Source organism: Clavispora lusitaniae (genome assembly GCF_014636115.1).
Source record: "Clavispora lusitaniae strain FDAARGOS_655 chromosome Unknown tig00000078_pilon, whole genome shotgun sequence".
Classification (NCBI taxonomy): Eukaryota; Fungi; Ascomycota; class Pichiomycetes; order Serinales; family Metschnikowiaceae; genus Clavispora; species Clavispora lusitaniae.
Window position 1 is genome coordinate 1177955 of NW_027093977.1, and position 22866 is coordinate 1200820.

The 22866-nt window shown below is 44.0% G+C and overlaps 11 protein-coding genes and 1 non-coding gene across 12 annotated transcripts; 6 read left to right on the plus strand and 6 right to left on the minus strand. All coding sequences in view use genetic code 12, as the record gives it.

The window, feature by feature from the left end:
- Position 1: 1 nt before the first annotated feature.
- FOB63_002738 (uncharacterized protein) lies at positions 2-847 on the minus strand (the record flags this gene model as incomplete). The annotated part of the gene is made up of 1 exon (XM_002616213.1): positions 2-847. The coding sequence occupies one exon, from the start codon at positions 845-847 to the stop codon at positions 2-4; it is 846 nt and encodes a 281-aa protein (XP_002616259.1).
- Positions 848-1020: 173 nt separating this feature from the next.
- TDH3 (glyceraldehyde-3-phosphate dehydrogenase (phosphorylating)) lies at positions 1021-2019 on the minus strand (the record flags this gene model as incomplete). Its single annotated transcript, XM_002616212.2, has 1 exon — positions 1021-2019. One exon carries the CDS (start codon positions 2017-2019, stop codon positions 1021-1023), a length of 999 nt encoding a protein of 332 aa, XP_002616258.2.
- Positions 2020-3465: 1446 nt separating this feature from the next.
- PMT2 (dolichyl-phosphate-mannose-protein mannosyltransferase) lies at positions 3466-5919 on the plus strand (the record flags this gene model as incomplete). The annotated part of the gene is made up of 2 exons (XM_002616211.2): positions 3466-3488; positions 3558-5919. The coding sequence occupies 2 exons, from the start codon at positions 3466-3468 to the stop codon at positions 5917-5919; spliced, it is 2385 nt and encodes a 794-aa protein (XP_002616257.2).
- A 154-nt stretch (positions 5920-6073) lies between these two features.
- Positions 6074-6709, plus strand: ISA2 (Isa2p; the record flags this gene model as incomplete). Its single annotated transcript, XM_002616210.1, has 1 exon — positions 6074-6709. The coding sequence occupies one exon, from the start codon at positions 6074-6076 to the stop codon at positions 6707-6709; it is 636 nt and encodes a 211-aa protein (XP_002616256.1).
- A 197-nt stretch (positions 6710-6906) lies between these two features.
- Positions 6907-8790, minus strand: TPD3 (protein phosphatase 2A structural subunit; the record flags this gene model as incomplete). Its single annotated transcript, XM_002616209.1, has 1 exon — positions 6907-8790. One exon carries the CDS (start codon positions 8788-8790, stop codon positions 6907-6909), a length of 1884 nt encoding a protein of 627 aa, XP_002616255.1.
- Positions 8791-9595: 805 nt separating this feature from the next.
- On the plus strand, positions 9596-10522 carry FOB63_002743 (putative phosphomutase; the record flags this gene model as incomplete). The annotated part of the gene is made up of 1 exon (XM_002616208.1): positions 9596-10522. One exon carries the CDS (start codon positions 9596-9598, stop codon positions 10520-10522), a length of 927 nt encoding a protein of 308 aa, XP_002616254.1.
- A 529-nt stretch (positions 10523-11051) lies between these two features.
- FCR1 (Fcr1p) lies at positions 11052-12290 on the minus strand (the record flags this gene model as incomplete). The annotated part of the gene is made up of 1 exon (XM_002616207.1): positions 11052-12290. One exon carries the CDS (start codon positions 12288-12290, stop codon positions 11052-11054), a length of 1239 nt encoding a protein of 412 aa, XP_002616253.1.
- A 2058-nt stretch (positions 12291-14348) lies between these two features.
- On the plus strand, positions 14349-14422 carry FOB63_005567. The gene has a single exon. It is a non-coding gene; the product is annotated as a tRNA-Val (tRNA).
- Positions 14423-14714: 292 nt separating this feature from the next.
- FOB63_002745 (uncharacterized protein) lies at positions 14715-15248 on the plus strand (the record flags this gene model as incomplete). Its single annotated transcript, XM_002616206.2, has 1 exon — positions 14715-15248. The coding sequence occupies one exon, from the start codon at positions 14715-14717 to the stop codon at positions 15246-15248; it is 534 nt and encodes a 177-aa protein (XP_002616252.2).
- Positions 15249-17453: 2205 nt separating this feature from the next.
- Positions 17454-18707, minus strand: FOB63_002746 (uncharacterized protein; the record flags this gene model as incomplete). The annotated part of the gene is made up of 1 exon (XM_002616205.2): positions 17454-18707. The coding sequence occupies one exon, from the start codon at positions 18705-18707 to the stop codon at positions 17454-17456; it is 1254 nt and encodes a 417-aa protein (XP_002616251.2).
- Positions 18708-19888: 1181 nt separating this feature from the next.
- On the minus strand, positions 19889-22006 carry CAS1 (ATP-dependent DNA helicase; the record flags this gene model as incomplete). The annotated part of the gene is made up of 1 exon (XM_002616204.2): positions 19889-22006. The coding sequence occupies one exon, from the start codon at positions 22004-22006 to the stop codon at positions 19889-19891; it is 2118 nt and encodes a 705-aa protein (XP_002616250.2).
- A 136-nt stretch (positions 22007-22142) lies between these two features.
- On the plus strand, positions 22143-22715 carry ap2s1 (uncharacterized protein; the record flags this gene model as incomplete). The annotated part of the gene is made up of 1 exon (XM_002616203.1): positions 22143-22715. The coding sequence occupies one exon, from the start codon at positions 22143-22145 to the stop codon at positions 22713-22715; it is 573 nt and encodes a 190-aa protein (XP_002616249.1).
- Between the last annotated feature and the right edge of the window lie 151 nt (positions 22716-22866).

Here is a 22866-nt window from a genome sequence, read left to right on the forward strand (position 1 = left end):
ATTAATTAGAATTGAACGTTATGCAAAAAGTTTTCAATAGTTCGGCAATGGTGTTATCCAGCGGAAAGTCAACGCCAACTATTGTCAAATGATCCTGGTGAACATTAAGTATTTTAGAGCTGAATTTGGTCAACAAGAGGTTTGAAAAATTCAAAGTCGTCTGCTCTGTTAGCCAGTCTACCAAAGTTTGCATTGGAGGCAGCTTTCTGTCTTTTAATAGCCTTGATGAGTCTTTATATGGTACCCGCACAATAAGTTCTTTCAAGGAATCGCCAATTAATTTCTCCTTTGGAGAGAAAGCAAGATCAATATCCCCCAAAACTCTCGGGTCCTCGACCACTAAGCTCTCCAAGTGATCTACTAAGCTAAATATCACGGGACTGGTGATTGAAAGAGGCTGTAGAATCAATGGTTTGTCAAACTCAAGTGACTCCAAAATCCGCAGTACATATAAGGGCGTATGCGACTTGATGAGCGCTATGAATGACTCGTCCGATTTAACAAACGCAATAATATGTGTGAGATCGTGGCCAATAATCACATAGTTAACTTCCACATCAGATTCAGCCAAATGGCCAGAAGTAACTGTGACTTTGACATCTTCAGCAGACTTGTACTTCGGCACCAAATCTGATGTTTGCGATTGGTATTTCAAAAAAATGTAACTAGCAATATGCGAGTGGATTATCGATTCATGGGCATCTGTGATTATCGGACACAGGTATGTTTTGTAGACTCGGAAGTTGTGATCTAGAAGGAACTTCATTAATGTATGATAAACAGACGCGGTTTTATGTACAAGAATGAAGATATCAGAAAATTCATGTGCGCATACGCATACTGGCATGTGCAGTTTCTACATTTTTCAAGCATTGAGCCGAGAGAGTCGAACATACACCCTATCATTCGTTCTACGGACAAATACGAATTTCTTGCATGTCAATCTGTACGACTTTGAAAACACATTATGTCATTACGTCAATTCAGTCAGCTATAAATAGCTTATAATTTCACGGATAGTTAGTTCTTAGCAACGTGCTCCAACAAGTCGACAACTCTGGTGGAGTAACCGAACTCGTTGTCGTACCAGGAGATCAACTTGACAAAAGTTGGAGACAACAAGATACCGGCCTTTTGGTCAAAGATAGAGGAGTAAGAAGAGCCCAAGAAGTCAGTGGAGACAACAGCATCTTCAGTGTAGCCCAAAACACCCTTCAATTCGCCTTCAGAAGCCTTCTTGATGGCAGCAGAGATCTCCTCGTAGGTAGCGGATTTCTTCAACTTACAGGTCAAGTCGACAACAGAAACGTCAACGGTTGGGACTCTCAAGGACATACCAGTCAACTTACCGTTCAATTCTGGGATAACCTTACCAACAGCCTTAGCAGCACCGGTGGAAGATGGAATGATGTTACCAGAAGCAGTTCTACCTCCTCTCCAGTCCTTGTGGGATGGACCGTCAACGGTCTTTTGGGTGGCGGTGATAGAGTGAACAGTGGTCATCAAACCTTCCTCAATACCGAAGGTGTCGTTGATAACCTTGGCCAATGGAGCCAAACAGTTGGTGGTACAGGAAGCGTTAGAGATGATCTTTTCGCCAGCGTACTTCTTCTCGTTGACACCAACAACGAACATTGGAGCGTCAGAAGATGGAGCGGTGATGATAACCTTCTTGGCACCACCGTCAATGTGCTTTTGGGCGCCCTCGGTGGTGGTGAAAACACCGGTGGACTCAATGACAAAGTCAACACCAGCCTTACCCCATGGGATTTGAGCTGGGTCTCTTTCGCCATAGACAGTGATTTCCTTACCGTCAATCACCAACTTGTCGCCGTTAGAGGAAACTTCACCCTTGTATCTGCCGTGGGTAGAGTCGTACTTGAACATGTAAGCAGCGTACTCTGGGGCGATAAATGGGTCGTTGACAGCAACAACCTTGATGTCTGGTCTAGACAAGGCAATTCTCAAAACGAGACGACCGATTCTGCCGAAACCGTTGATACCGATAGTGATAGCCATGATTGATAGTTTTGTTTGTAGTTAATTGAAGTTGTAATCAATTGAAGGGAAAAATTCTCTAGAAATGGGGGCCTTGCGCTGGCTACTTATATACTTTTCTCCGCCGGGGCAATCCGCTCCATAAGCGCGTATCCGGCATATATTTGCCGCCTACATCACAATGCACTATGTTTGCCCGGGCGCACGCCCTCCGCTGAAAACTCCGAGCAAGCACTGTCATGGTCAATTTGTGGCGGTTTTTCACCAGGAAGATTAGCTCTTAACAATCCATAATGCATGGTTTGGTGACGTATTATGCCATACTAGGCAATGAAGGGAAAATGCCTGTCCCTTCTTCGTTTTTGGCTATGTGTTTTCAGAGGCTGGCCGAGGTCGCCGAGTTGTGGTGTAAAGGTGTATGCAATGCAATTGTGGAGATAATTGTGCGTGTGCCAATTGAAATCTATCCAGCCGGGCCACCGGGCGCCGCTAATCGCCGGGACTTGGGCCGAGCAAACCAAGATTGAAGTATACAGAATATGCCTTCAAACCTTGGCTTTTATCATGGTCCACTTGAATGTCTTGTTTGGTGCCTTTGATGAATGTGTCTTGTGGCTTGTAGGTGATTTGTAATTTGCGCACATTTTCCTTCGTGTGAGTCAAAAGTCACTCTTTCATGGAAGATGACTAATGAAGGAGGAGAAGAAAATTCCGATCCACACTTCAAGCTTAAGAGCTGATTACCTACGTCGAAGTGATACACAGCGACTCTGACACGAAAGCCGCAGTTTTTTTTAATGATGTCGACCAAGTTCGCTCGCTCATGACACTGGTGAAAAACCGCACGAGACGAACAATGTAAATAGATCTACTGATTCACGAGGCTTCGAGGCGATTTTCTATACTGCTTTCATCAATCCTGTATTACAGTGCGTAGAGCAAAGGAAATAAAAAGAGCAAACACCTACTATAGTGCTTTGCTGGGGCTACGATTGCTTGCTTTCCAAAAACAGTGCCAATAGATGGATCACCCCCAGAATCAAAAAAAAATAAAAAAAAATAAAAACGTAGTGTAGCTCACAAGGTGTGGAGCAGCATATTACTACCGCATATGACGGAGGACTCGAGTGCAATGCTGAGGCACGAAGAGAGCAATGTTTTTAGCATCAAGAACGATAAGACTATGTAAGTTTGCATCTGTCCCCATTGACTGAACCAATTGACCAAAATGAGTATCATGCAATGGTGGACTTTGAAACAATGTCTCTTTCTCAATCTTCAAACACTCCAGTTGCACCAGGCCGGATCTTGTAGGATTACTACGAGGGTTCATCATCAACCTTATGCGCGCTTCGGCCGAGCTTAGATCGATTGAGGTATAATGCAGATTCTGCTCACCAACATATGCTTCTGCTTCAAACGTGCTATCAGATGGCTTAAACTTCAGAAGACAAATAAAAAAGTCTCATGGATGGTGGGTGGAAACTGAGGTGAAAAAATATCCCGGAAAATACCAGAAAATATCACTGTACAGTCAACAGAAATGAAGCCAACTAGAGTCGCATAGATCGGCCGACCAACGCGATATATCCTGCACCGAAAACCTCGCGTGTTTTAACACGTAACAAGAAAAAGTCTCCACCATTACCGTACATACCCATGTCTTCATCTGGCATCAGCACCGGCGAAAAATCGTCTGTCCGTTCCAGAAAAGCGGGAAATGTCGCTTCTGAAAGGTCTCCAGCCGAAGAACACGACATTTCCGCCGCTGAGAAATACGAAGAGTCCACGGCCCAGTCTCTTGCAAAATTGGAGTCGTGGTTGGCACCTCTACTTTTCACAATCACATCCTTCGCCCTCAGAATGTACAGAATCAGTTTGAACAATGGTGTTGTCTGGGACGAAGCCCATTTTGGAAAGTTTGGTTCTTACTACTTGAGACATGAGTTTTACCATGACGTGCACCCACCTTTGGGGAAAATGATGGTTGGCTTGTCTGGTTGGTTAGCAGGATACAACGGCTCCTGGGACTTCCCATCCGGTGAAATCTACCCAGATTATATTGACTACACTAAGATGAGACTTTTCCAGGCTACATTCGCCTCGTTAATTGTTCCATTGGCCTATTACACCTCCAAAGAAATTGGCTTCTCCATTCCTGCAACGTGGTTGTTCACCACAATGGTTACATTTGAGTTGTCCTACATTACTTTGGGCAAGTTCATCTTGCTTGACTCTCCTCTTTTGTTTTTCACTGCGGCTACCTTGTTTACCTTCACTCGCTTCAGCAACTTTAACAACAAGAAGCAAGAATTCTCGCGCAAATGGTGGAAGTGGATTTTGCTTACCGGTATCTCCATCGGATGTACTTGCTCTACCAAGATGGTTGGTCTTTTCGTTACCTCCTTGGTGGGCATTTATACTGTGGTTGACTTGTGGAACAAATTCGGCGATAAGTCTATTTCGTGGAAGAAATACGCTGTCCACTGGGCTACGCGTATCTTCGCCTTGATTATCGTGCCTTTCCTTGTCTTTTTGTTGTCCTTCAAGATCCACTTTGACTTGTTATATAAGTCAGGAACAGGTGATGCCAACATGTCTTCTTTGTTCCAAGCCAACTTGCTTAATTCTGATGTGGGAGGTGGTCCAAGAGATGTTACAATTGGTCACTCTTTTGTAACCCTCAAGAACCAAGGTTTGACCGGTGGTTTGTTGCACTCTCACGTTCAAACTTTCCCTGAAGGTTCTAAACAACAACAGGTGACGACATATTCCCACAAGGATTCCAACAACAACTGGATTTTCCAAAGACCTCGCCCTCAACCTTTCTATGACACAGAGACAAACTCAGAAGCTGAGTATGTTTTGGATGGCATGACCGTTAGATTGATCCACCCACAGACAGGTAGAAACTTGCATACTCATGACATTTCGGCGCCAGTACAAAAGTCTGAATACGAAGTCGCTTGTTATGGAAACATGACTGTTGGAGACTTGAAGGATAACTGGATTGTTGAAGTTATGGAATCTTACGGTAAAGAAGACGCGTTGAAATTGCACCCTTTAACCACATCTTTTAGATTAAAGAGTGAGGTCATGAACTGCTATCTAGGTGTCACAGGTAACTCCTTGCCACAATGGGGTTTCAGACAAGGTGAGGTTGTCTGTTTCAAGAACCCATTCAAAAAGGACAAGAGAACTTGGTGGAATATCGAAAACAACCGGAATGCGATTTTGCCTGATGCTCCTGAGGACTTCCAGTTGCCAAAAACGAACTTTTTCAAGGACTTTATTCAAATCAACTTGGCCATGATGGCTACTAACAATGCTTTGGTTCCTGACGATGACAAGCAAGATGACTTGGCTTCCAAGTTCTGGCAATGGCCAACATTGCACTCTGGTATCAGAATGTGCTCCTGGGCCGACGATAAGGTAAAGTACTTTTTGATTGGTTCTCCGGCTACAACTTGGACTTCTTCTGTCGGTGTTGTCTTGTTTTGCTTCATTACTTTGTACCACTTGATCAGATGGCAAAGACAAATCAATGATTTTGAAACGGCTCTGAAACTCAAGAAGTTTGTGATGGGCGGCATCTATCCTATGTTTGGCTGGGGTTTGCATTTTATGCCCTTTGTTATCATGGGTAGAGTCACGTACGTGCACCACTACTTGCCAGCGTTGTATTTCGCGATGTTGGTCTTCACGTACGAAGTTGAAGCCTTTACTCAGCCATTAGCTCGCTCTCAAAAGCCAGCAATGAAAGTCTTGTACTGGGGTATTTTCATTGCGTTGTATGCTTTGATGATACTCACGTTCTGGCATTTCAGATGGATCTCTTGGGGTATGGAAGGTCCAAAGACCGATTGGAGCCATTTGGACTTGTTGCCCTCCTGGAGAGTGGGTAACGAAAACTATATATAATTACTTTCTGTTGCACAAGAGAAGCTAACATACATTTTTAAGCCAATTAAAAATTCTTGATTACATACATGTAGACACTCACACCTATATAAGTGCATTTTTATGTGCACGCTCACAAATTAATAATCACACTCCTACTACTTCATCTTACACCATGATTCCCAGAGGAGTAAGAATATATTCAAGACCTCTTTTAAGGGTGACATGTTCACGCATCGTACAGTACCCCATACTTCGGGCGTACTCTCAAACAGCAACGTCAACCCCAAAATCTTTGAAACCTTCCTCCTTTGCTCTACCGAAAGATGTACCTCCACCAGCCGATACTGAAACAGGCCCAGAGAAATCCGATGACAGCAGGTACTTCCAACTCACAAAAATCGTTTCTGGCCACACAGACCTTAAGATAGCAATTACTGACCGCGCCATGAAAAAGTTGACTGAGATAGCAGAGAGTGACCAAAATCCTGACTCGGCCTTGAAGATCAAAGTGGAAAGTGGCGGATGCCACGGATTCCAGTACAATATGGACCTCACAAACGTCAAGGATGAGCTTTCAAAGAACAAGGACTTGGTTGTTTTCCAAAGATCAGACAACGACAAAGCAAAAGTTATCTTCGATGAGTCTTCGCTCGAGATCTTGCAAGATTCGAAAGTGGACTACACCAAAGAACTTATTGGGTCTTCTTTCAAAGTTGTTGACTCTCCATACACATCTACTTCATGTGGATGTGGGTCTTCATTCGATTTTGATTTCGAGAAGCTTCAAAAAGCCAAAGAAGCACATTAAATGGTACCATATTTATCTTGTATTTAATTTGTCTAATATGACATTCTTACGCCCATAAGTTAATTGGGAAGCGCGTATAATACTAATAAAAGTAGTAGCGAAAATAAATTGTTGCTAAGGGGTCAATGGTTTAAGGCTATGAAACCAGCGAGCCTGCCAGACCGCAAGTCGTGAGTATTCGTCGTTAAGTGTGCAGATCATTTCTTGAGAAGGTCAGTGATGCTGTCGATGCTTTTGTTAGCATAGTATCTGACGTCGACATCTTCATCATTCAGCAAAATGTTCAAGTCCGCCAATACTTTCTCTTCGATTAACTTGATGATTTCAGCGCTTGGATGTGTGAGTAATGCCTCAACGATTACCAAATATGACTTCGCAACGTTAAATCTGATATTTGGCACTGGATCAGCAATCAACTGTGAAATGAACGGCAAGATTTTAGTTGTAATAACATTTTGGTTCAAGGCGGGCGCCAACTCTGTAACAGCAAAGAGACAAGTGATTCTAATAATGAAATTGGAGAAGTCGACCTGATCCGGTTCTCCAGCATCTTCTTCACCAATTCTTTCATCTTTGATGTTTAATAGGCGAGACACAATTTGAGCCTCAGCCCATTCAGATCCGAATATCTCTGTCAATTCTTTCAAGTTGTTCACAGCCGCTTCACGAACGGCAAAAACTGGATCCCATAACCATGACATGCATAATGACAACAATTCATTGTTGAAGAATGGCTCACCTAGCTGGCTAGCCAATTTAGGAATGTATTTGATGATTGCCAAACGAATTCTCCATTTACCATCTTGGGCTAATTCTGTAATGGCCGGAAGCAAGTTTGTGGACAATGAGTTGATTCCAATAGTCTCGTTTACAACAGACAAATTAGAAATGATATTCAAACGAACATCTGGGAACTCATCCTTCAACATGTTAAGGAAAATTGGTAACAATTTTTCAACGGTACATTCCTTTGGCAAAATAGGAGACAAACCAGCGACAGTGGAGGCTAATGAAGCCCTCACATTCTCTTGTGGATCTTGACTTAATTCGTTGACCACTGGAATAATTTTGCTATCAATCAACTTAACGTCGGTGACCAACTCACAGAAGCCAGGCAATTGTTTAGCGATGGCCTTCCTGACCTCACCCTCATTATCCTTCATCAAGCTGACGAAAGGATCAATAAGCCTGAACAAGTCAGCTTCTGGTTCCTTGAAGTTCACTGCGATGTTACTAAACTTGTCAGCCGCAGCGTATCTAACTCTCCAGCTTTCGTCTTTAATCAACTTCAATGCACTGACCAAGCAGTCTGCGTTATGAGAAATGTCATTGACCAGGCGGAAATATTCTAAAATGGACACTAAGACATCAATACTCAATAGTTTCACGCTGTCTTGAGCCTCGTTGATCAAATGATGGAACATTTTCGAGATTATTTCCAAATCATTGTCATCAACTTTGTTGGCAGAATCAGGGTTTTGCTGGGAAAACTGTGTCATTTTATCAATCAAAAGTGGCAAGTGTCTAGCGGCACTTCTTCTCACCATGGGAGAATCATCGGCGATCAAATTGTAGTAAAGAATCAACAAGTCCCTTCTGGTAGCAGAGTCAACGCGGACGATGACAGACTTGTACAAGCCACACAGAGCAACCTTTTTCGAAAACCAGTCGCCTTGACTCAAGGAACGAATCAAATCCAAAAAAATGCTAGACAATTCTTCGTTTGTCAATTCCAACGACACCTTATTCAACGATTCCACAGCATTATCTCTTACAATGGGTTCCTCCATAGCAGCTAAGACTGCCAAAATTTGGATCAATGGTTCACAGTTTTGATGGCCGCCGATCAATGGAACGAAGTCGCCCAATTTTTCTGCCATGGTAGCAAAAACCTCCTCTTCGTCGTCCTGAGCTACATCAGCCAAAAAGGGGAGCAATTCATTCAATGTTCTTTCTGGACCCAAAGCGATAGCAATGTCGCTAAGCTTTTTCATTGCCTCAACTCTGTTTGATACATCGTCGTGTTTCAACTCGTCCATTAGCAATGCTAACGGGTAAAAATCGTCATTCATAGTTTCCATAGCGATAAAGCTGCAGGCAATGTTTTTCCGGACAAGAACAGGGGTTCAAGAAAATAGGGGAAAGATGTTTTAGAGTTTATTTGTCTGCAAGTGCCACTATTGTGATGGTTCTTGGATAAATGTGTACTTGTAGACCGCTTAAAGGTAATCGTCGGGTAGTGGTTGTCACACGACCCTACATCAAGGAGCTAACCACTATGTCCAATATAAATCTACAATGATATTGTGTGGTACCTAAACAGAGGAAAAGATAATACGTATTCTTTCTCAGCAATCTTTGACCGTCGTATGCTTTTATCTACAATACTTTTCCGTGTACTATTTTTGTGTTCGGCAGATTATAGAAGCATCGGGGATTCTCATTTTGTCAATCCAGTAGAAAGAGAGAGTTAGGAAATCCACAAGCTACTTTATAACATGAAGGTTTCGTAAGTGCTCTTGAGTACTTGAGCCGTATTTAGTAAAAAGTGTACTTTTAGATTTTGGTTCACATTATTGGCGTTTCACCAATGCACTCTGGTTTTGCTCTCCAATGTAGCAATAACTCATGTCTGGAATTTTTTCATGAATATTCTTTTTGTTGAATTACTTTTTTTCATCACGATTACATTTGGAAGAGCAATTTAAAAAAGAAAGCCGGATAGAATAGCAAAGCAGCAAAGCCGATGGGAAGCAAACCGAATCACCGAAGTGAATCACGTCAGAAGACCATGCGCAAAAGGTCGCAGAACTGCATCCGAAGGAGGATAACGCGGCACCGTGGGTTCAATTCATTTCTACTTGCACCACAGTTTCTTTCTTAGACATGTCTACTAAACCAGACAATATAGACGTTTTAAACTCGCAGATTCAAACGGGTGACCGCGAATCATTTCTCAAGGCATTGGACAAAACCGAACAAAAATGGCTTTTTGAAGTTGTCCCCAACTACTTCAAGCAGCTGTTGGAGGAGACCGATGAGACTCGTTTTAACTATTTTGACGAGCACTTTGGTAAGCTCAAACCTTGGCAGCAGATCTTTGAGGAACTTGACTCACTCAACGCTAACAGCAGTGAAAACGAGGTTTACAAGTTGTTTCTTTTGGGCCGCCATGGTCAGGGTTACCACAACCTCGCAAACTTGAAGTATGGGGAAAAGAAATGGAACGAGTACTGGCTGAAGAGATGTGGCGATGGGGAGATTGTGTGGGCGCCGGATCCCGAACTTACCGAATTGGGTTTGTCTCAGGCTAAGGATAACCACCACCAATTGAAAGTGGAGTTGGCCGATGGTTTGCGGTTCCCAACAAAATGGTATTCCTCACCATTCCGCCGCTCTATTGACACCCTTATTGGAACATGGGACGGGCACGTGGACTTGAAAAAGTCAAAACCATACATTATGGAAGATTTCCGTGAAACCATTGGTGTACATTTGTGTGATAAGAGGTCTCCACGGTCTGTGATTGCCGAGAAGTACACAGAGAAGGGATTTATAATTGAACCCGGATTTGAAGAGGAGGATATCTACTTCAAAGACGACTACAGAGAGAAAGTTTGGGAGCAGGCTCTTAGACAAAACAGAGCTTTGCAGTACATTTTCGACACCACCGACAAACAAACTGACCAGTTTATCAGTATAACTTCGCACTCCGGCTCGATTAGGACACAATTGATGGCGTTGGGCCACCGCCCTTTTGCTATTGGTACCGGTGGTATGATCCCTGTCCTAGTCAAGGCTACTAGAAAGTAGAAGACAGCAATTGAGGTCAAGAAATAATAAGTACAAGAAAATAGACAAATACAAATGAAAAAATATTAAAGCTAAAAAATAAACTAACCTAAAGTAATAAAGTGCAAACCGGAGAGATGGAGAATTGAAAACAGAGTGAAACACAATACCGCTATTGTAAATTTGATCAAATTACCTATAGCCAATAGCGCAATCAATGCCATCAACCTGCGAGACTCAAAAGCTTTGCATCTATGTAGTAAAGATTTCTTACTTCTGACATGAAAGAATTGCAGAGGAAGTTCTATGACAAAGTGCCAGCCATAGAGTAAGATTGTCTATCTCTTATTAACCTTCGAATATTAGGTGCAGAAAAATCTAACAGAAACAAAGGCACAAACAGCCAGAGAAAACAGACAGAAAAAACAAGCATGAAAAGAACCAAGCGGAGTACATGATAAGAAAACATGAGATTAGTCTCGTAAACGCAGTCTATAAATACCCAGCCAATACCCAATGCCCACAACGGGCTCGATTCCACAAGTCCTGCTTACTGGAAACTGGACAAGAATGGATTGTTTCCAAATAAGTCCTCCCGGTCGGTAAGCGTACTTGGTTTGAAGTCTGCCGTGTCATAATGCGACGGCAAGTCCTCAAAACCCAAATCGTCATCCATCATCGCCTGGCTGAATACCAGATTCTTCGACAGGGCTGTGGAAACAATGTCCGGAAGCGACTGAGTAGATGGAGCCGACGAGAACGCCTTAGGGAGGTGGAACTCGTTGCCATTGTTTGAAATGAAATTGTTCTGGACAGCATGGTGCACATGGGTCAATCCTGGCTTATGGATATGGCCATTGAGCTTCAACTTCTGATGCGAGGGCGAAAGGGGGCCCTTAAGAGAGGACAGTCTTCTGCACCGCAGAGATTCTTCCAAGTCATGGGATTCGAGGCGGTTGGCCAAAGATGACACCAGCAGCAGCAGGCTGGCGATTTCATTATTGTTGATGAAAAGCGAGTTTGCTCTTTTCGGGAACCCATCCAAACTGAACGACTCAAGCAGCTGAGCGGGCAACATTTCCGACTGCGTAGTGGAAAAGCCACCCAAGGAAATATCGTCTAGGTTGAGTTGCTCGGTGATAGAGTTGGCCTGTAGAAGCGCGGGCGACTCGATCGAGTCGGTCGAGCTGCTTCTGCTGTGGCGCGGCATGGAGAGCGGCGGACTCACGTAATTGGGTTTGGGCGAGTGCGCCCGCCCGTTGGCCACATCGAGCTTGTGCTTGGTAAATTCACGCAGGGCCTCGACAACATTCAGAGGCGAAAGTTTTGCAGCAATGCGGGCGCCTTGTTCCCACTCCAAAGGCTCTTTATCCAAAAGACCCATGTCAGAAATAAGATAGGACACCACTTCATTGATAGGCACATAGTGCTCGTCGCGCTGCTCCAGGGCCTCTGAGTCCGGCGAAGAAATGAGAGCGTGCTCGGCGCGGGCCCGCGCCATCAACTCGTGCAAGAAGGGCAAGTGAGGTTCTGCCAACAGCACAATGCGCTCGAAAGATTTGGTGACAAGGTCAAGTCTGGTTTCCAACAAGTCAATGTAGCCATTGGGGTGGCTTTTCTCCTTGTGTTTTGTTTTGTTGGTGAAGGCACAGAGCTTGTTGTCGGCGATGCACCGGGAACAGGGTTTTTTCCCGTCACACTTTGTCTTTTTGATGCGGCACAGGTCGCATGCTTTGCCCACACGCTTCTTTTTGCTATGGTGATGGTAGTCGTCGGGCGAAGAGGTCATGGTGGAGAAAGTGTGCAAGCGTTTGGATGAGTAAATATTCTCAACGGCGTGATTTGTAATAGGATCGGTTAAGTGATGACGAGGCCGATGCAGTGCGGGCTAAGTCGGTTGCGGTGGGAAGCGGCTTTACGGTCGAAAGGCTTGCAACGAAAAGAGCTGGGGAAAAACAGGAGGAGGTGGATCGACACTTGGCAGGGACGCAACTTTTAAAAAAAGAGACAAGCGGCAGCAGCCTATTCAGTTTTCCTGGGGTGACACTTTAGCACCAATAAGCTCAACAGTGTATAACGCACCTATGCACAGAGTGTGGGGCCAGATGCAGGGCAAAGGAAACTCGGGACTAAGGAGACACGAACAAGAGTGGCGTTGCTGGCGGTGTCAAAGGGAGGTATCGGTCAGAGACAGGTGCAAACAAACGGTCTGGGCAAGCGCAAGTGGGAAATTATAGGGAACGAGGGCACGGCTAAATGCACAGTTATATATGCATTTGTTTTACGAGTGTCCGGTTCCAGCATTATTGGGCCGGTGTCACATCACTAATGCACGGTTCGGAGCGCGGCGCAAGGGAGCGCGTGTCTGCAGGCTGCCCATGGATGTCTCAGAGAAAAATATCTCCGCCGGAAATAGTGCATCCGGCCCGCTCAGTTTTCCGCGAGAAATCACGCACCATCTAGCTCGCGATAACAGGCCACCAGGCATAGAAGAATGCGCTAGAGCAGACAGCGGCGTTCGTTGTGGCCCCGTCCACACCGAGATTCTCGCCAAATGGCGCCCCGGAGCCGAGCATTGTAAACCAGGCCATGTCTGGGCAGTGGCCCTGTCGCTTGTTTTCTCCGTCTCCGCATAAGCTCCGTTCGCGCAATGCACATATGAGCCTCGCCACCACCTGTTTGTCTGGGGTTCGGTGGTATTATCTGGCGTGGATATTTTGTGGCGAGTCAAGCCGTGGCGTTATCTAGCCGCAGCTGTTTAGCCTTGCAAGTGCCGGAAAATATGTCCCAGAACCACACGCTTAGTTTGCCACGGACTTCCCGCGCAGAATATTGTCTCAAACTGCACCCTGACTTAGCCGTGCCAAAACGGCGGTTTGCATCTAAGACCCTCCGCGGATACTTTCCTCGCCCGCGATCCTCGGACCGCTTCCGTCTCTACAAGATTGAGGCTTTAGTCTCCAGCAACTTGAACCGATTGCAAACGACACAACAGCCAAGTGGGCTCGTTAAGCAAAAAAAGCCAGTGCTCTCCACACATGACGCCAATAGCATCTATGCCGGACGGGGCTTGTCCTTACTCCTTCAACAATAGCATGCTGACATCACTCTCGTTTATGAGTGTGGGTCGATAAGCACCGAAGGGTTAGGGTGTTCATTGGCAACCTTGTCCTTCTCCTTTTTCTTTTCAATTTTTTTTCTTTTTTTTTTCTTGCCAATATTTTCCTCCTACGCTGGTGTATATTTTTCTCTTGCTTCTGGTGACACAAGGCCGTGCGTGGTGTAATTCTACAATAGATGCCACTAATTGGGCTCGTTTGGTGGTGGTTTTTTATTTTCTTCATTTAAACGCGGTGAGCCTTTTTTTTGTGTGGGCTCGGATCTTCTGCCGATACCCACCCCCGAAGGAAAAAAAAAGAATGAACATCAGGCGGGTCTATGCAAGCTGCAAGATTCTGTCTCAGCCTTGTCTAGACTCTTCTGCGCGCGAATTCGGTTATTTTGGACACTGCAGGAATTTGCTCTCCTATGGCATGTTTTTCTCCTACCCTGGCTAGAAGATACTGCACCGAGCCATGGCCAGAAGGGTAATCCTTGGTCCCTTGCCAAGAATACTTCTACCGCAGAATCTTCCCCCACGTTTATCTTGGCAATGAGACACTGAACGGCACAACCATAAGACCAATTGTGATTTATGCATTAGACAGCACCTAAACTGTTCCTCGTACAGAGCTTCACGTGACAATTACCGGCATGGCCATGTCATTCTCTTAGAACAATGTCTGCATGACCTTAAGGTAAGGAAACTGAACTAGGTGTGGTTCCACGCCAACACGACAGAGAAGACGGTTCTGTGGTCTAGTTGGTTATGGCATCTGCTTTACACGCAGAAAGTCCCCAGTTCGATCCTGGGCAGAATCAGTTGCTTTTCTTTTTTTTTCTTTCTTTTTCTTGCGCGTGTGAGTCTTGCGCGTCGTCCTGCGAACAACAAAAAAGAAACTACTGATAGGCTTTTCCAATATGGATGTGCAGTCTTGCTGAAAACGATAGAACCAGCGCTAAGCAAAAAAAAAAAAAAAAAACCACTTGCGACAGGCTTCTTTCCTTCTACTTTCGCTCTTTTTTTTTTTTATTGTTATTCCATTTCGCTTTATTTCTGTTTCCTTCTCTCTTTGGCGTTACTGCCCTACATCCCCACTATCGCATCAATTCTATGTTCAGCGTTAGCAAAAGAAAAAGAGACGCTTACGACTCCGAGTGCAAAAAGTCCAAAGCACAGGTTGGAGAGCGCGAGCGCGAATTGATTAGTCTGTCGAACGAATGGCCTCTTTACAATCATCCCGACGGCGGAACAGTGAAGATTACCCCATGGGGTTCTTTGCGCCAATATATCGATCCAGAGACAGGCGAGCTGGTTACTCGTTTCGAAGACGTGACCTTCAGCAATTACTCCTTCGCCATGTCGCCTTCCAACAGCGATAATCAGTTTTACGAGTTGCCTTCTACGCCCATGTCTTTGAACGCAACTAACTCAGCCCGATCATCTCCGGCGCTCGGGGAACAAATGAGATTCAGCCCATCGAGTGAGGTGGAGCAATACGTGGTCGACGGATACAGAAACCATGATTCGAAAAATATCTCTGGACAAGCTGTGGAACAGCCTCTGTTTGGACAAGAGCAGGAAAATTATTTTGGCATGGTGGAGAACGAGGATTCGGACATGAACAACGACTCCATGGTCATGTAGGTGTGTAAAAGGAATGTATTATATTGGGACAAGAAAAATAACGGTGCTTTGTTGATCAACTAGTTACCCATTGGGGTTAGATACTGCTAGACTCAAATAGATGTTACAAATAAATTTTTTACCGGAAAGTAGGGTAGAATCAAAGCAAATGGTAGTTCCGAGGACATTGGCAGGATCGAATAATAACCATCTTCAATTCATAACCGTTCAATCCATAGCGTTCAATCCATAGCGTTCAATCCATAGCGTTCAATCCATAGTGTTCAATGTGATATATAACTATGTATTGGCCAATGCCCTATCCATACTACTTTAAGAAGCAGGATTTTGTATTGGGATGAGTTTGCTATCCGATTCGTTCTCAAAATGGGTATGAATGGCATACATAAGTACGTACATTGTTATCGTGGTTAATGTTTATATGGTCTATGATAGTACCTTCTTTGAAGTCAACGCTTTTTCTATAGCGTATATTATGGAAAAGTAGAAGAACATTTGAGGTCGTGAGTATTATCAATAGGAAAAGAGAATGCTATAGAATGGCTCATACATATGATCTCTTTCTATTCCGTATGTTGCATCAACAATAATTTTTCGGATGCTTAATTCACTTGGAATTTAGTAGCAAGATACTTTATTAACTTATAAGTTGGTTGTTTTATTTTTTTTTTTTTTTTTTGGCAACTACGTTTGGAAGTCGATTTGTTTGCTTGTGGAGGTAAGAGTTCAAATACATATGGAATTGCACGTACGTTTCATTTTTGTTTAAAGTAGGACTTTCGAACATATAGTCTATATGTTTCATTACTTTCAAATTTCATTAAGCTAAGGCTTACGTATCCATGTTTGGTCCTTACATTCCACGCATATTTCACACACAAACCCTATAATCATACTTTATATCGAATAGCTCAAGTTCTTGCAAATCAAATCTCATCACTCATTATTAGGTCCCATTTGTAAACTAATGGCTATAATAACTTGGCCTGATATCCATATGATCTACGAAAGAGAAATCCGAGCAAGTATGGTCAATTCATTATACAGTTTGTTCCTTATCTACTTGATTTAATTTTAAGTTTGCACATGAGTAAATCCTGATAATCATGGGAGTTTTACTTCGGCATACTACCATATACAATCACAAGCTAATGGTTAATCTTTTTTTCAAGATAATCTTGAGCCCGAAGAGAGTCTGATTTCCTCAAGGTTATTCTTAGTACGCAGCAAGGGTACTTGATTTACCGACAGAAGGTCATCTCGAGTTAGTTTATTGTTCAGCTAATAGTGGTAGAGACAAGGAAGTAAAGGAACACATTCCTGCAAAAGCAAAAAGAGATCATCATAAATAATGTGGATGCCATTGGTTTGGGCGGATGTAGACTGAAACGTGATATCTACCCTGGCAAAAAAGTTTGTGTTGGTGCTTTATAGTACGTTATGGTCAATTTGGTAAATTATCAATGAACTTCTATACAAAAGCACATTCTGTCTCAAAATACACAAAAAGAGATATTTTGCTTGCAAGTACAGAATTTTCCTTGCTGAGAATGTTTAGAACGCTTACGTTCCGTAAAACATAATTGATATCAAAGTCGAAGAGTTCTTCGAATGTTTCGCTCTTGTTGATCTGAACCATGACTGAGGTCAACTTCACTCAAGTATTAGATAGAAGAACTTTTTTCTTGACCATTGGAAAATACACAAAATGGCATTACGCATACAAGGCTGAAGTTAGATTCACAGTTAAGATGAAGCAATTAACTTCACTAATATTGTGAGAACCCCCATTCAAGAAACTTAGGCCATGCCATTAGATTGGGATCACTTCGTTAAAATGTCTACTGCAGAAACCGTTAATCGCATGTTTTACATGTTCATCACCACTTTCACTAGATCATGCAGAATTTTCCCGAACACTCTACGTTTTATTTAAGGGTCGGGCAAGTTTTACTGTCTGGCCACCTATTATACCTGGAAATTAATATTTGCTGTACGACCATAGACTCTTAAATGATTCAGTGCTTCCCATCATTTTTGTGCATAGATTATGGCTATACTGCCTTGTTCGCCCACTAAAAAAAGCTCGAATATTGCGACACTGGAAAGTACGGTTCCACCAGAGCATTCATAACCGCAACAAATGCCCATTGTCTGTCGCTTATGCTACATTAGTATCGTACAATTCAAATTCGTGACACATTACTATACACCGACGCTGACTAATCCAGTAGACTCGACGAAAAAATCCATGCACGGCGACACAGTGCAAGGTTTTGATTTGGCAATTTTGCTGTAGTTTCGAGCCAAGCTATTGAAGGTCTGCAGCGAAATGTAGATTTGATTACCTTCGTTGACGTTGTAGGCGTCATTTTTGGGAAGCATGTACTCGTAATTCGAGATGGTGAGTTTTCTTCCCACCCATTTATCGAAAGAATTGAGCACAGCCATGCAATTGGAAATGTACTGTTTCTCAAGAGGCGAGTACAAATCCTCATAACACACAATTTTTTGCCCGTACACAACGACATGCAGCTTCAGCGGCTCGCGCTGTTCCGAGTAAAGGCTTTCGCTTGCATCGGAGCCCGAGTCGGAGCCCAGGAATGTCGAAAGTGACGTTTCAGATGCGAAAGAGTCCCGCCGCTTCCAATCTGAAAACGTTCCTGAAGACTCAAAGAACGCATTGTTTTGAGGCGAGTAGCTGCGTGAAATAGATTTGAGGACGCCCACGCTGCGGGTATCAAGCAGAGACGCCAAGTCTCTTCCAATACATAAGTTACGGTACCAATGCACCATTCCATAGAAGGACCAGAAGTGAAGGAGAAGCTGCGAGTACTCGACACGAAGTCTCAACACATTCCGGTACTTGAGCAATGCAAAAGTGTTGCTGGTACTCGAGTCTTCCTTGTAGTGTTGCAGGTTGCAAGAAGGGGCTTCGCCAACAACAAGGTTCAGCAACGTGAAGCTGCGGAGAAGCAGGCCACGGTACCTTGAGGCAAAGCGTGCGTAAACGTCGCTACTCGACGTGGGCTCGAGCAACAACGAATTGTCCAACAAAGCTGGAGGGAGTGGCGCCCGAAGCTTTTTGCGGACTTTTTTGTTGGTGTAGCGCGTACGAATCTTCGAAAACACACCCTGGCGAAGCTCGCCATAGTTGTCGTCACCATAAGCGTCCCCGTCGAAGGTGTAGTTGCTATCGTCGCACGAGGATCTGGGCTCCTCCTTTTCCTGGTAGTTCTGATGAAGGAAAAGAGCGCGGAGGGCCGATATCACCGATTTGTCCACCGCCAAGTCGTAGAGCTTGAGCTGGTTGGAATTGAGCTCGACCACAACTGGACGCAAACTGCCCGAATGGTTATTCCAAGGCGTATCTAGCTCGGTCTTGACAAAGGCAAAACCGTAAAACTCGAGCGACGCCGAGTATGCTGGAGTCTGATCATATGGAGGAGGCTCTGACATTTAAATAAATAACGGGAAAAGAAGGGATTAAAGAATGGCTGTTCAAAGTATACAGAAGAAGGAAATCTCTAGACCTGGAAAAATGAAAGCGGGACATGGTCAGAGATGTGGGGCAGTTTATATGTCATCACGTAACACGCACAACAATCTCGCAGGCAAATTTCTATGATCATCCAAATGCGCGCCTGCAGGTAGCAACGTCACAAGGGTTTCTCCGCTAAAAATGAACTTGCCCTGATAAGCCGGTGGGATGACGCAGACATCAACGTCAGTTGGTCATGTCTGCGGTTCGGGTCAAAAGAAAACAAGATCTGCTGCTGTCGCCAAACCACCTTTGAATATTCTGTTTTATCTCGCTTCTCAAGCTTCTCAGACGGGTGTTTCAGTTCCGAAACTTGGCTCGCACCGAAATCTCCGCTTCGTTCTTGGCTCTTAGGCTTTGCATGGGAGATAGAATTGTCGCATGGAATGCGCGGGCCCCCGCACAAACAAAAACATATTGTACATGTTTCGGCGCACGCGTCGAAATTCTTCCCTTATTGGGACGGCTCCGCTGTTTGTACGGCTATCGCCCATGGCATTATTTCGGTTTGGACTCCTCACCATACGCCCCATTTTCTCGCTTTGCCAAGCACTGGGTGAAATTGTGTGGGGAACGGAGCTATAGACAATCGGTCCGAGCGAAGCATGCAGGCTGACCTCATACTAAGCAAACCATGCGCGGCGGATGTATCGCTATAGTCTTGTCTAGTATTTTCCACAGGAAACCAGCAAAGACTCGCGGATCTAAGCCACCGCAAGTTTGCTTCCACTGCATCACCGTTGCTTGTGCTCGGTGGTCAATGCTTGTAGGAATGATTCCACGCATGTAGTAGTGGCAGAGAACAACCAATCAAAAATAGCCCCAATAATAATCAACGGCAATAATGTGAATAATAATGAAAAAGGCGTTTGTAGTGCTTGCATGAACAATGGCATTTTCCGGCCACATAAACACAGTTACATTACCGCGTCCTAACCCGACGACGTAAGCAGGCTTGCCTGGAATGGTGGAGAATACGTTCGAGATTACCTAGTGTCGTTAGCCTGGCCACTGATGTGTCAGCTTCGTTCGGCCGGCCACCGATATGGCCGTTTCTAGCGGCCTAGCTCTCTTCTTTATGCTCAAAGAGACCGTCCGCCTATTGTCTAGACTCGAGAAAGCTCGTAATATTGGCCACCATGTCAGCTTTGCGTGTAGCCAGCGGTATCTCGGGATATTTGCCCATGAACTCTTTTAGTTGAGCGACCGTCACTTTACTCCACGAGTTTGTTTGCCACAAGGCGACAATGGCAGCTTCAGTTAGAGGGGCTGCTTTTGCTCGTTTCAGCGCACCGCTGTTGTTATCTTCATTGGTTCTCTTGGCCACCTCCGCATTTCCGATTTTGTTCAAGTAGACATTGATGAACTGAAGAATTTGCCTTGTGTCAACATTCTCTTGAAGCAGGTTGCGAATACTAAGTAGCCTGCTCACTGTCCAATCATTCTGCTCTAATGAAGTATCTTCGTCTTTGATGTCAATTTGCAATGCTTCCTGTTTTATGGTCTTGTAAAAGTAGTTGAGTACCGGATTTGGGTGCACACTCGGATCGTAAGAATCATCCACTTTACATAATCCCATCAACTTCAGACAAAGAGATGCTAGTTCGGGTGGCACGACAGATTCCGTTTCGGGAAGAAAATACCGATGGTGTTCTGTTAGCATATAGTCAGGTAAGCTGCGGATTTCACTGAGCCAGGGCAAAGTGATGAGAAGAAAACCGTCAGGAAACTGCTTATCCTTAATCTCCGTGGAACTGCCCTCGGTATTTGTTGGATACAAAGCATAGAGACTTGGTGAAGAGTTTCTCTTGACACATCCAAACAAAACCGCATAGCGCTGCAATCTAAGGCACAGTTGGTACAACAGACGAAAAGTATTGAATGAGTTGCTATACCCACCTTCTTTGCTCGTAGAGTTCATACCATCGCTGGAGTCTGCAGTAATGAAAACAGGAGGCTTAATGTTGAACAAATGCTGGAATTTACTGATATCCCTAAAACATAGAAGTTTGAGATATGGTGGGTTGGAAAACGGCACTGGCTTCCTATCCGATTCATCGTCATCTTCACTATTATCGTCATCATCGTTATCATTGCCATCCTGTTCGTCTTCTGACTGCTCTCCAGGAGTGTGATCAAAAGAATATCCTCGCATGTACTCCACTACATCTTGCTTGAAAAGTAAAAGCTTCTCGTTTTCTGCCACACCTTCCTTATCGTTGGCAAACTTGACAGATATGCCCTTCAATGTCTGCGTAGGCTGGCTCTCCTTGTCTAAATCCAAACTCTCTTTGGTGTCGCTTCGCAAATAACTCGTGTCGTGATGAACAAGCTTCAAGCCTTCACCTCCAGTATAAACTTGACGAAATTGCCGAATGGATTCGTGATTGAATAATGTATATCCCTTAACGGAGCATCCAAATTTTCCCCCAATACCAGGTCCATCACTGAGAACTAAATCGCATGAGAACTGAATCCGGCGCACTTCTTTAAGCCGCAAAATCGACAGCCGTATTTGAGAAGACACCGTAGTGTTTAGCAATGGAGAGCCTTCTTCCTGGTTCTTCTGCGCACGAGCCAAAAAGTTGGTGTTAAGGAAAATATTCTCATACAACAGGAGATCAAATTTCTGGTCACCGTCTCTTGGATATGTCTCCAAGAACACAGGGGAGACCAAGATCCTGTTTGCCTCAAAGTCACTCATCACTGTTCTAAGGCCATCTTTCAAATTCGGGTTGATGTATGGCTTATCGGAGTTTGTAAGCCAAAACAACCGTTTCCGGTTGTACTGTGGTTTTGCTTGAAACTCCTTGAGTAGTGTTTCCAAAACAGTATGGAGATTGTCTAATTGCTTTTCAGCGACAGGATATCTGTCTTGGAGAGGCTTGAATCCATCTAGTTCGTCCCGAACAATATTGGTGAGAAGTTTGATGTTGGAGCTGTTTAAGTCATTCAATGAGAATGCTTTGGTGATACCAGAGTTCTTGGGAAACTTTTTACCTGTTTCTCTAGCATTATAAAAGTATATTCCAATACCGTTGCTAGGGAAGGTGATCACCATGTCAGACATTAGATCATTGATGCATTGGAGGATCTCCAAAAGCTGGCTTCTATGGTCTAGTTCGTTGACTGGGACGAAAAGCAGCTCGGAAAGATCAATTAGGAATGCAATTCCTTCTTTGATTTCAAATTGCCTGCTCGTGTCTGGTTCTTCCATAGTTAGGGTGCGAATGAATGGGGACTAGACAAGTAATAAGTGGTATTGAATGAACTTAAAAATGAATCAAGTAGCCGATATCAATCAAGAACGGAAAACGGCGGGAGTTGATATAACGTAACCTAAGGTTGATTAAATGTTATCTGGGCTCCTTGTTGCTAACTATCAAATGATAGAATACTCCGCCGGCCTTAAGCTAAAATACCCTAAGAACCCAATCTGCACTACCATAACTCAAACAGTGGAACACCAGCTCTTCATCTTTTCCATGTCAATACACTACTTCCTAATACTTAACCGACAGGGGAAAATCCGTCTCGCCAAATGGTTTGATAATACCTTTATGGACTCAGACAAGAAAGAAATTGTGGAGGATGTCCATCGGCTAGTGTCTCTGCGGGATCTGAAATACCAATCCAACTTTGTTGAGTTTAGGGGCAACAAGTTGGTTTATAGGCGGTATGCGGGGTTGTTTTTCATCATGCTGGTCGATTATGACGATAACGAGCTTAGTTATTTGGAGTCTGTTCATTTTTTTGTCGAGATTTTGGACACGTACTTTGACAATGTGTGTGAGCTTGATTTGGTGTTCAATTTCTACAAATTGTACCAGATTCTTGACGAAATATACTTGGGAGGAGAACTTCTGGAAATTCTGAAACAAAAGGTGGTGAGCCGGTTGACCCAGCTCGACGAACTAGCTACATAAACTAGCTACATAAACGTATAAACTGTGCATCATCCCTTTGTAGAGCTTCAAAGTTAATGTACATTGGATTTATTCCGCCAAAGAAACTAGTGATAGTATCTTTGTTCTCGACGAGGTCATTGAATCCTTTGATAATCTTTCTCCGTCGTAA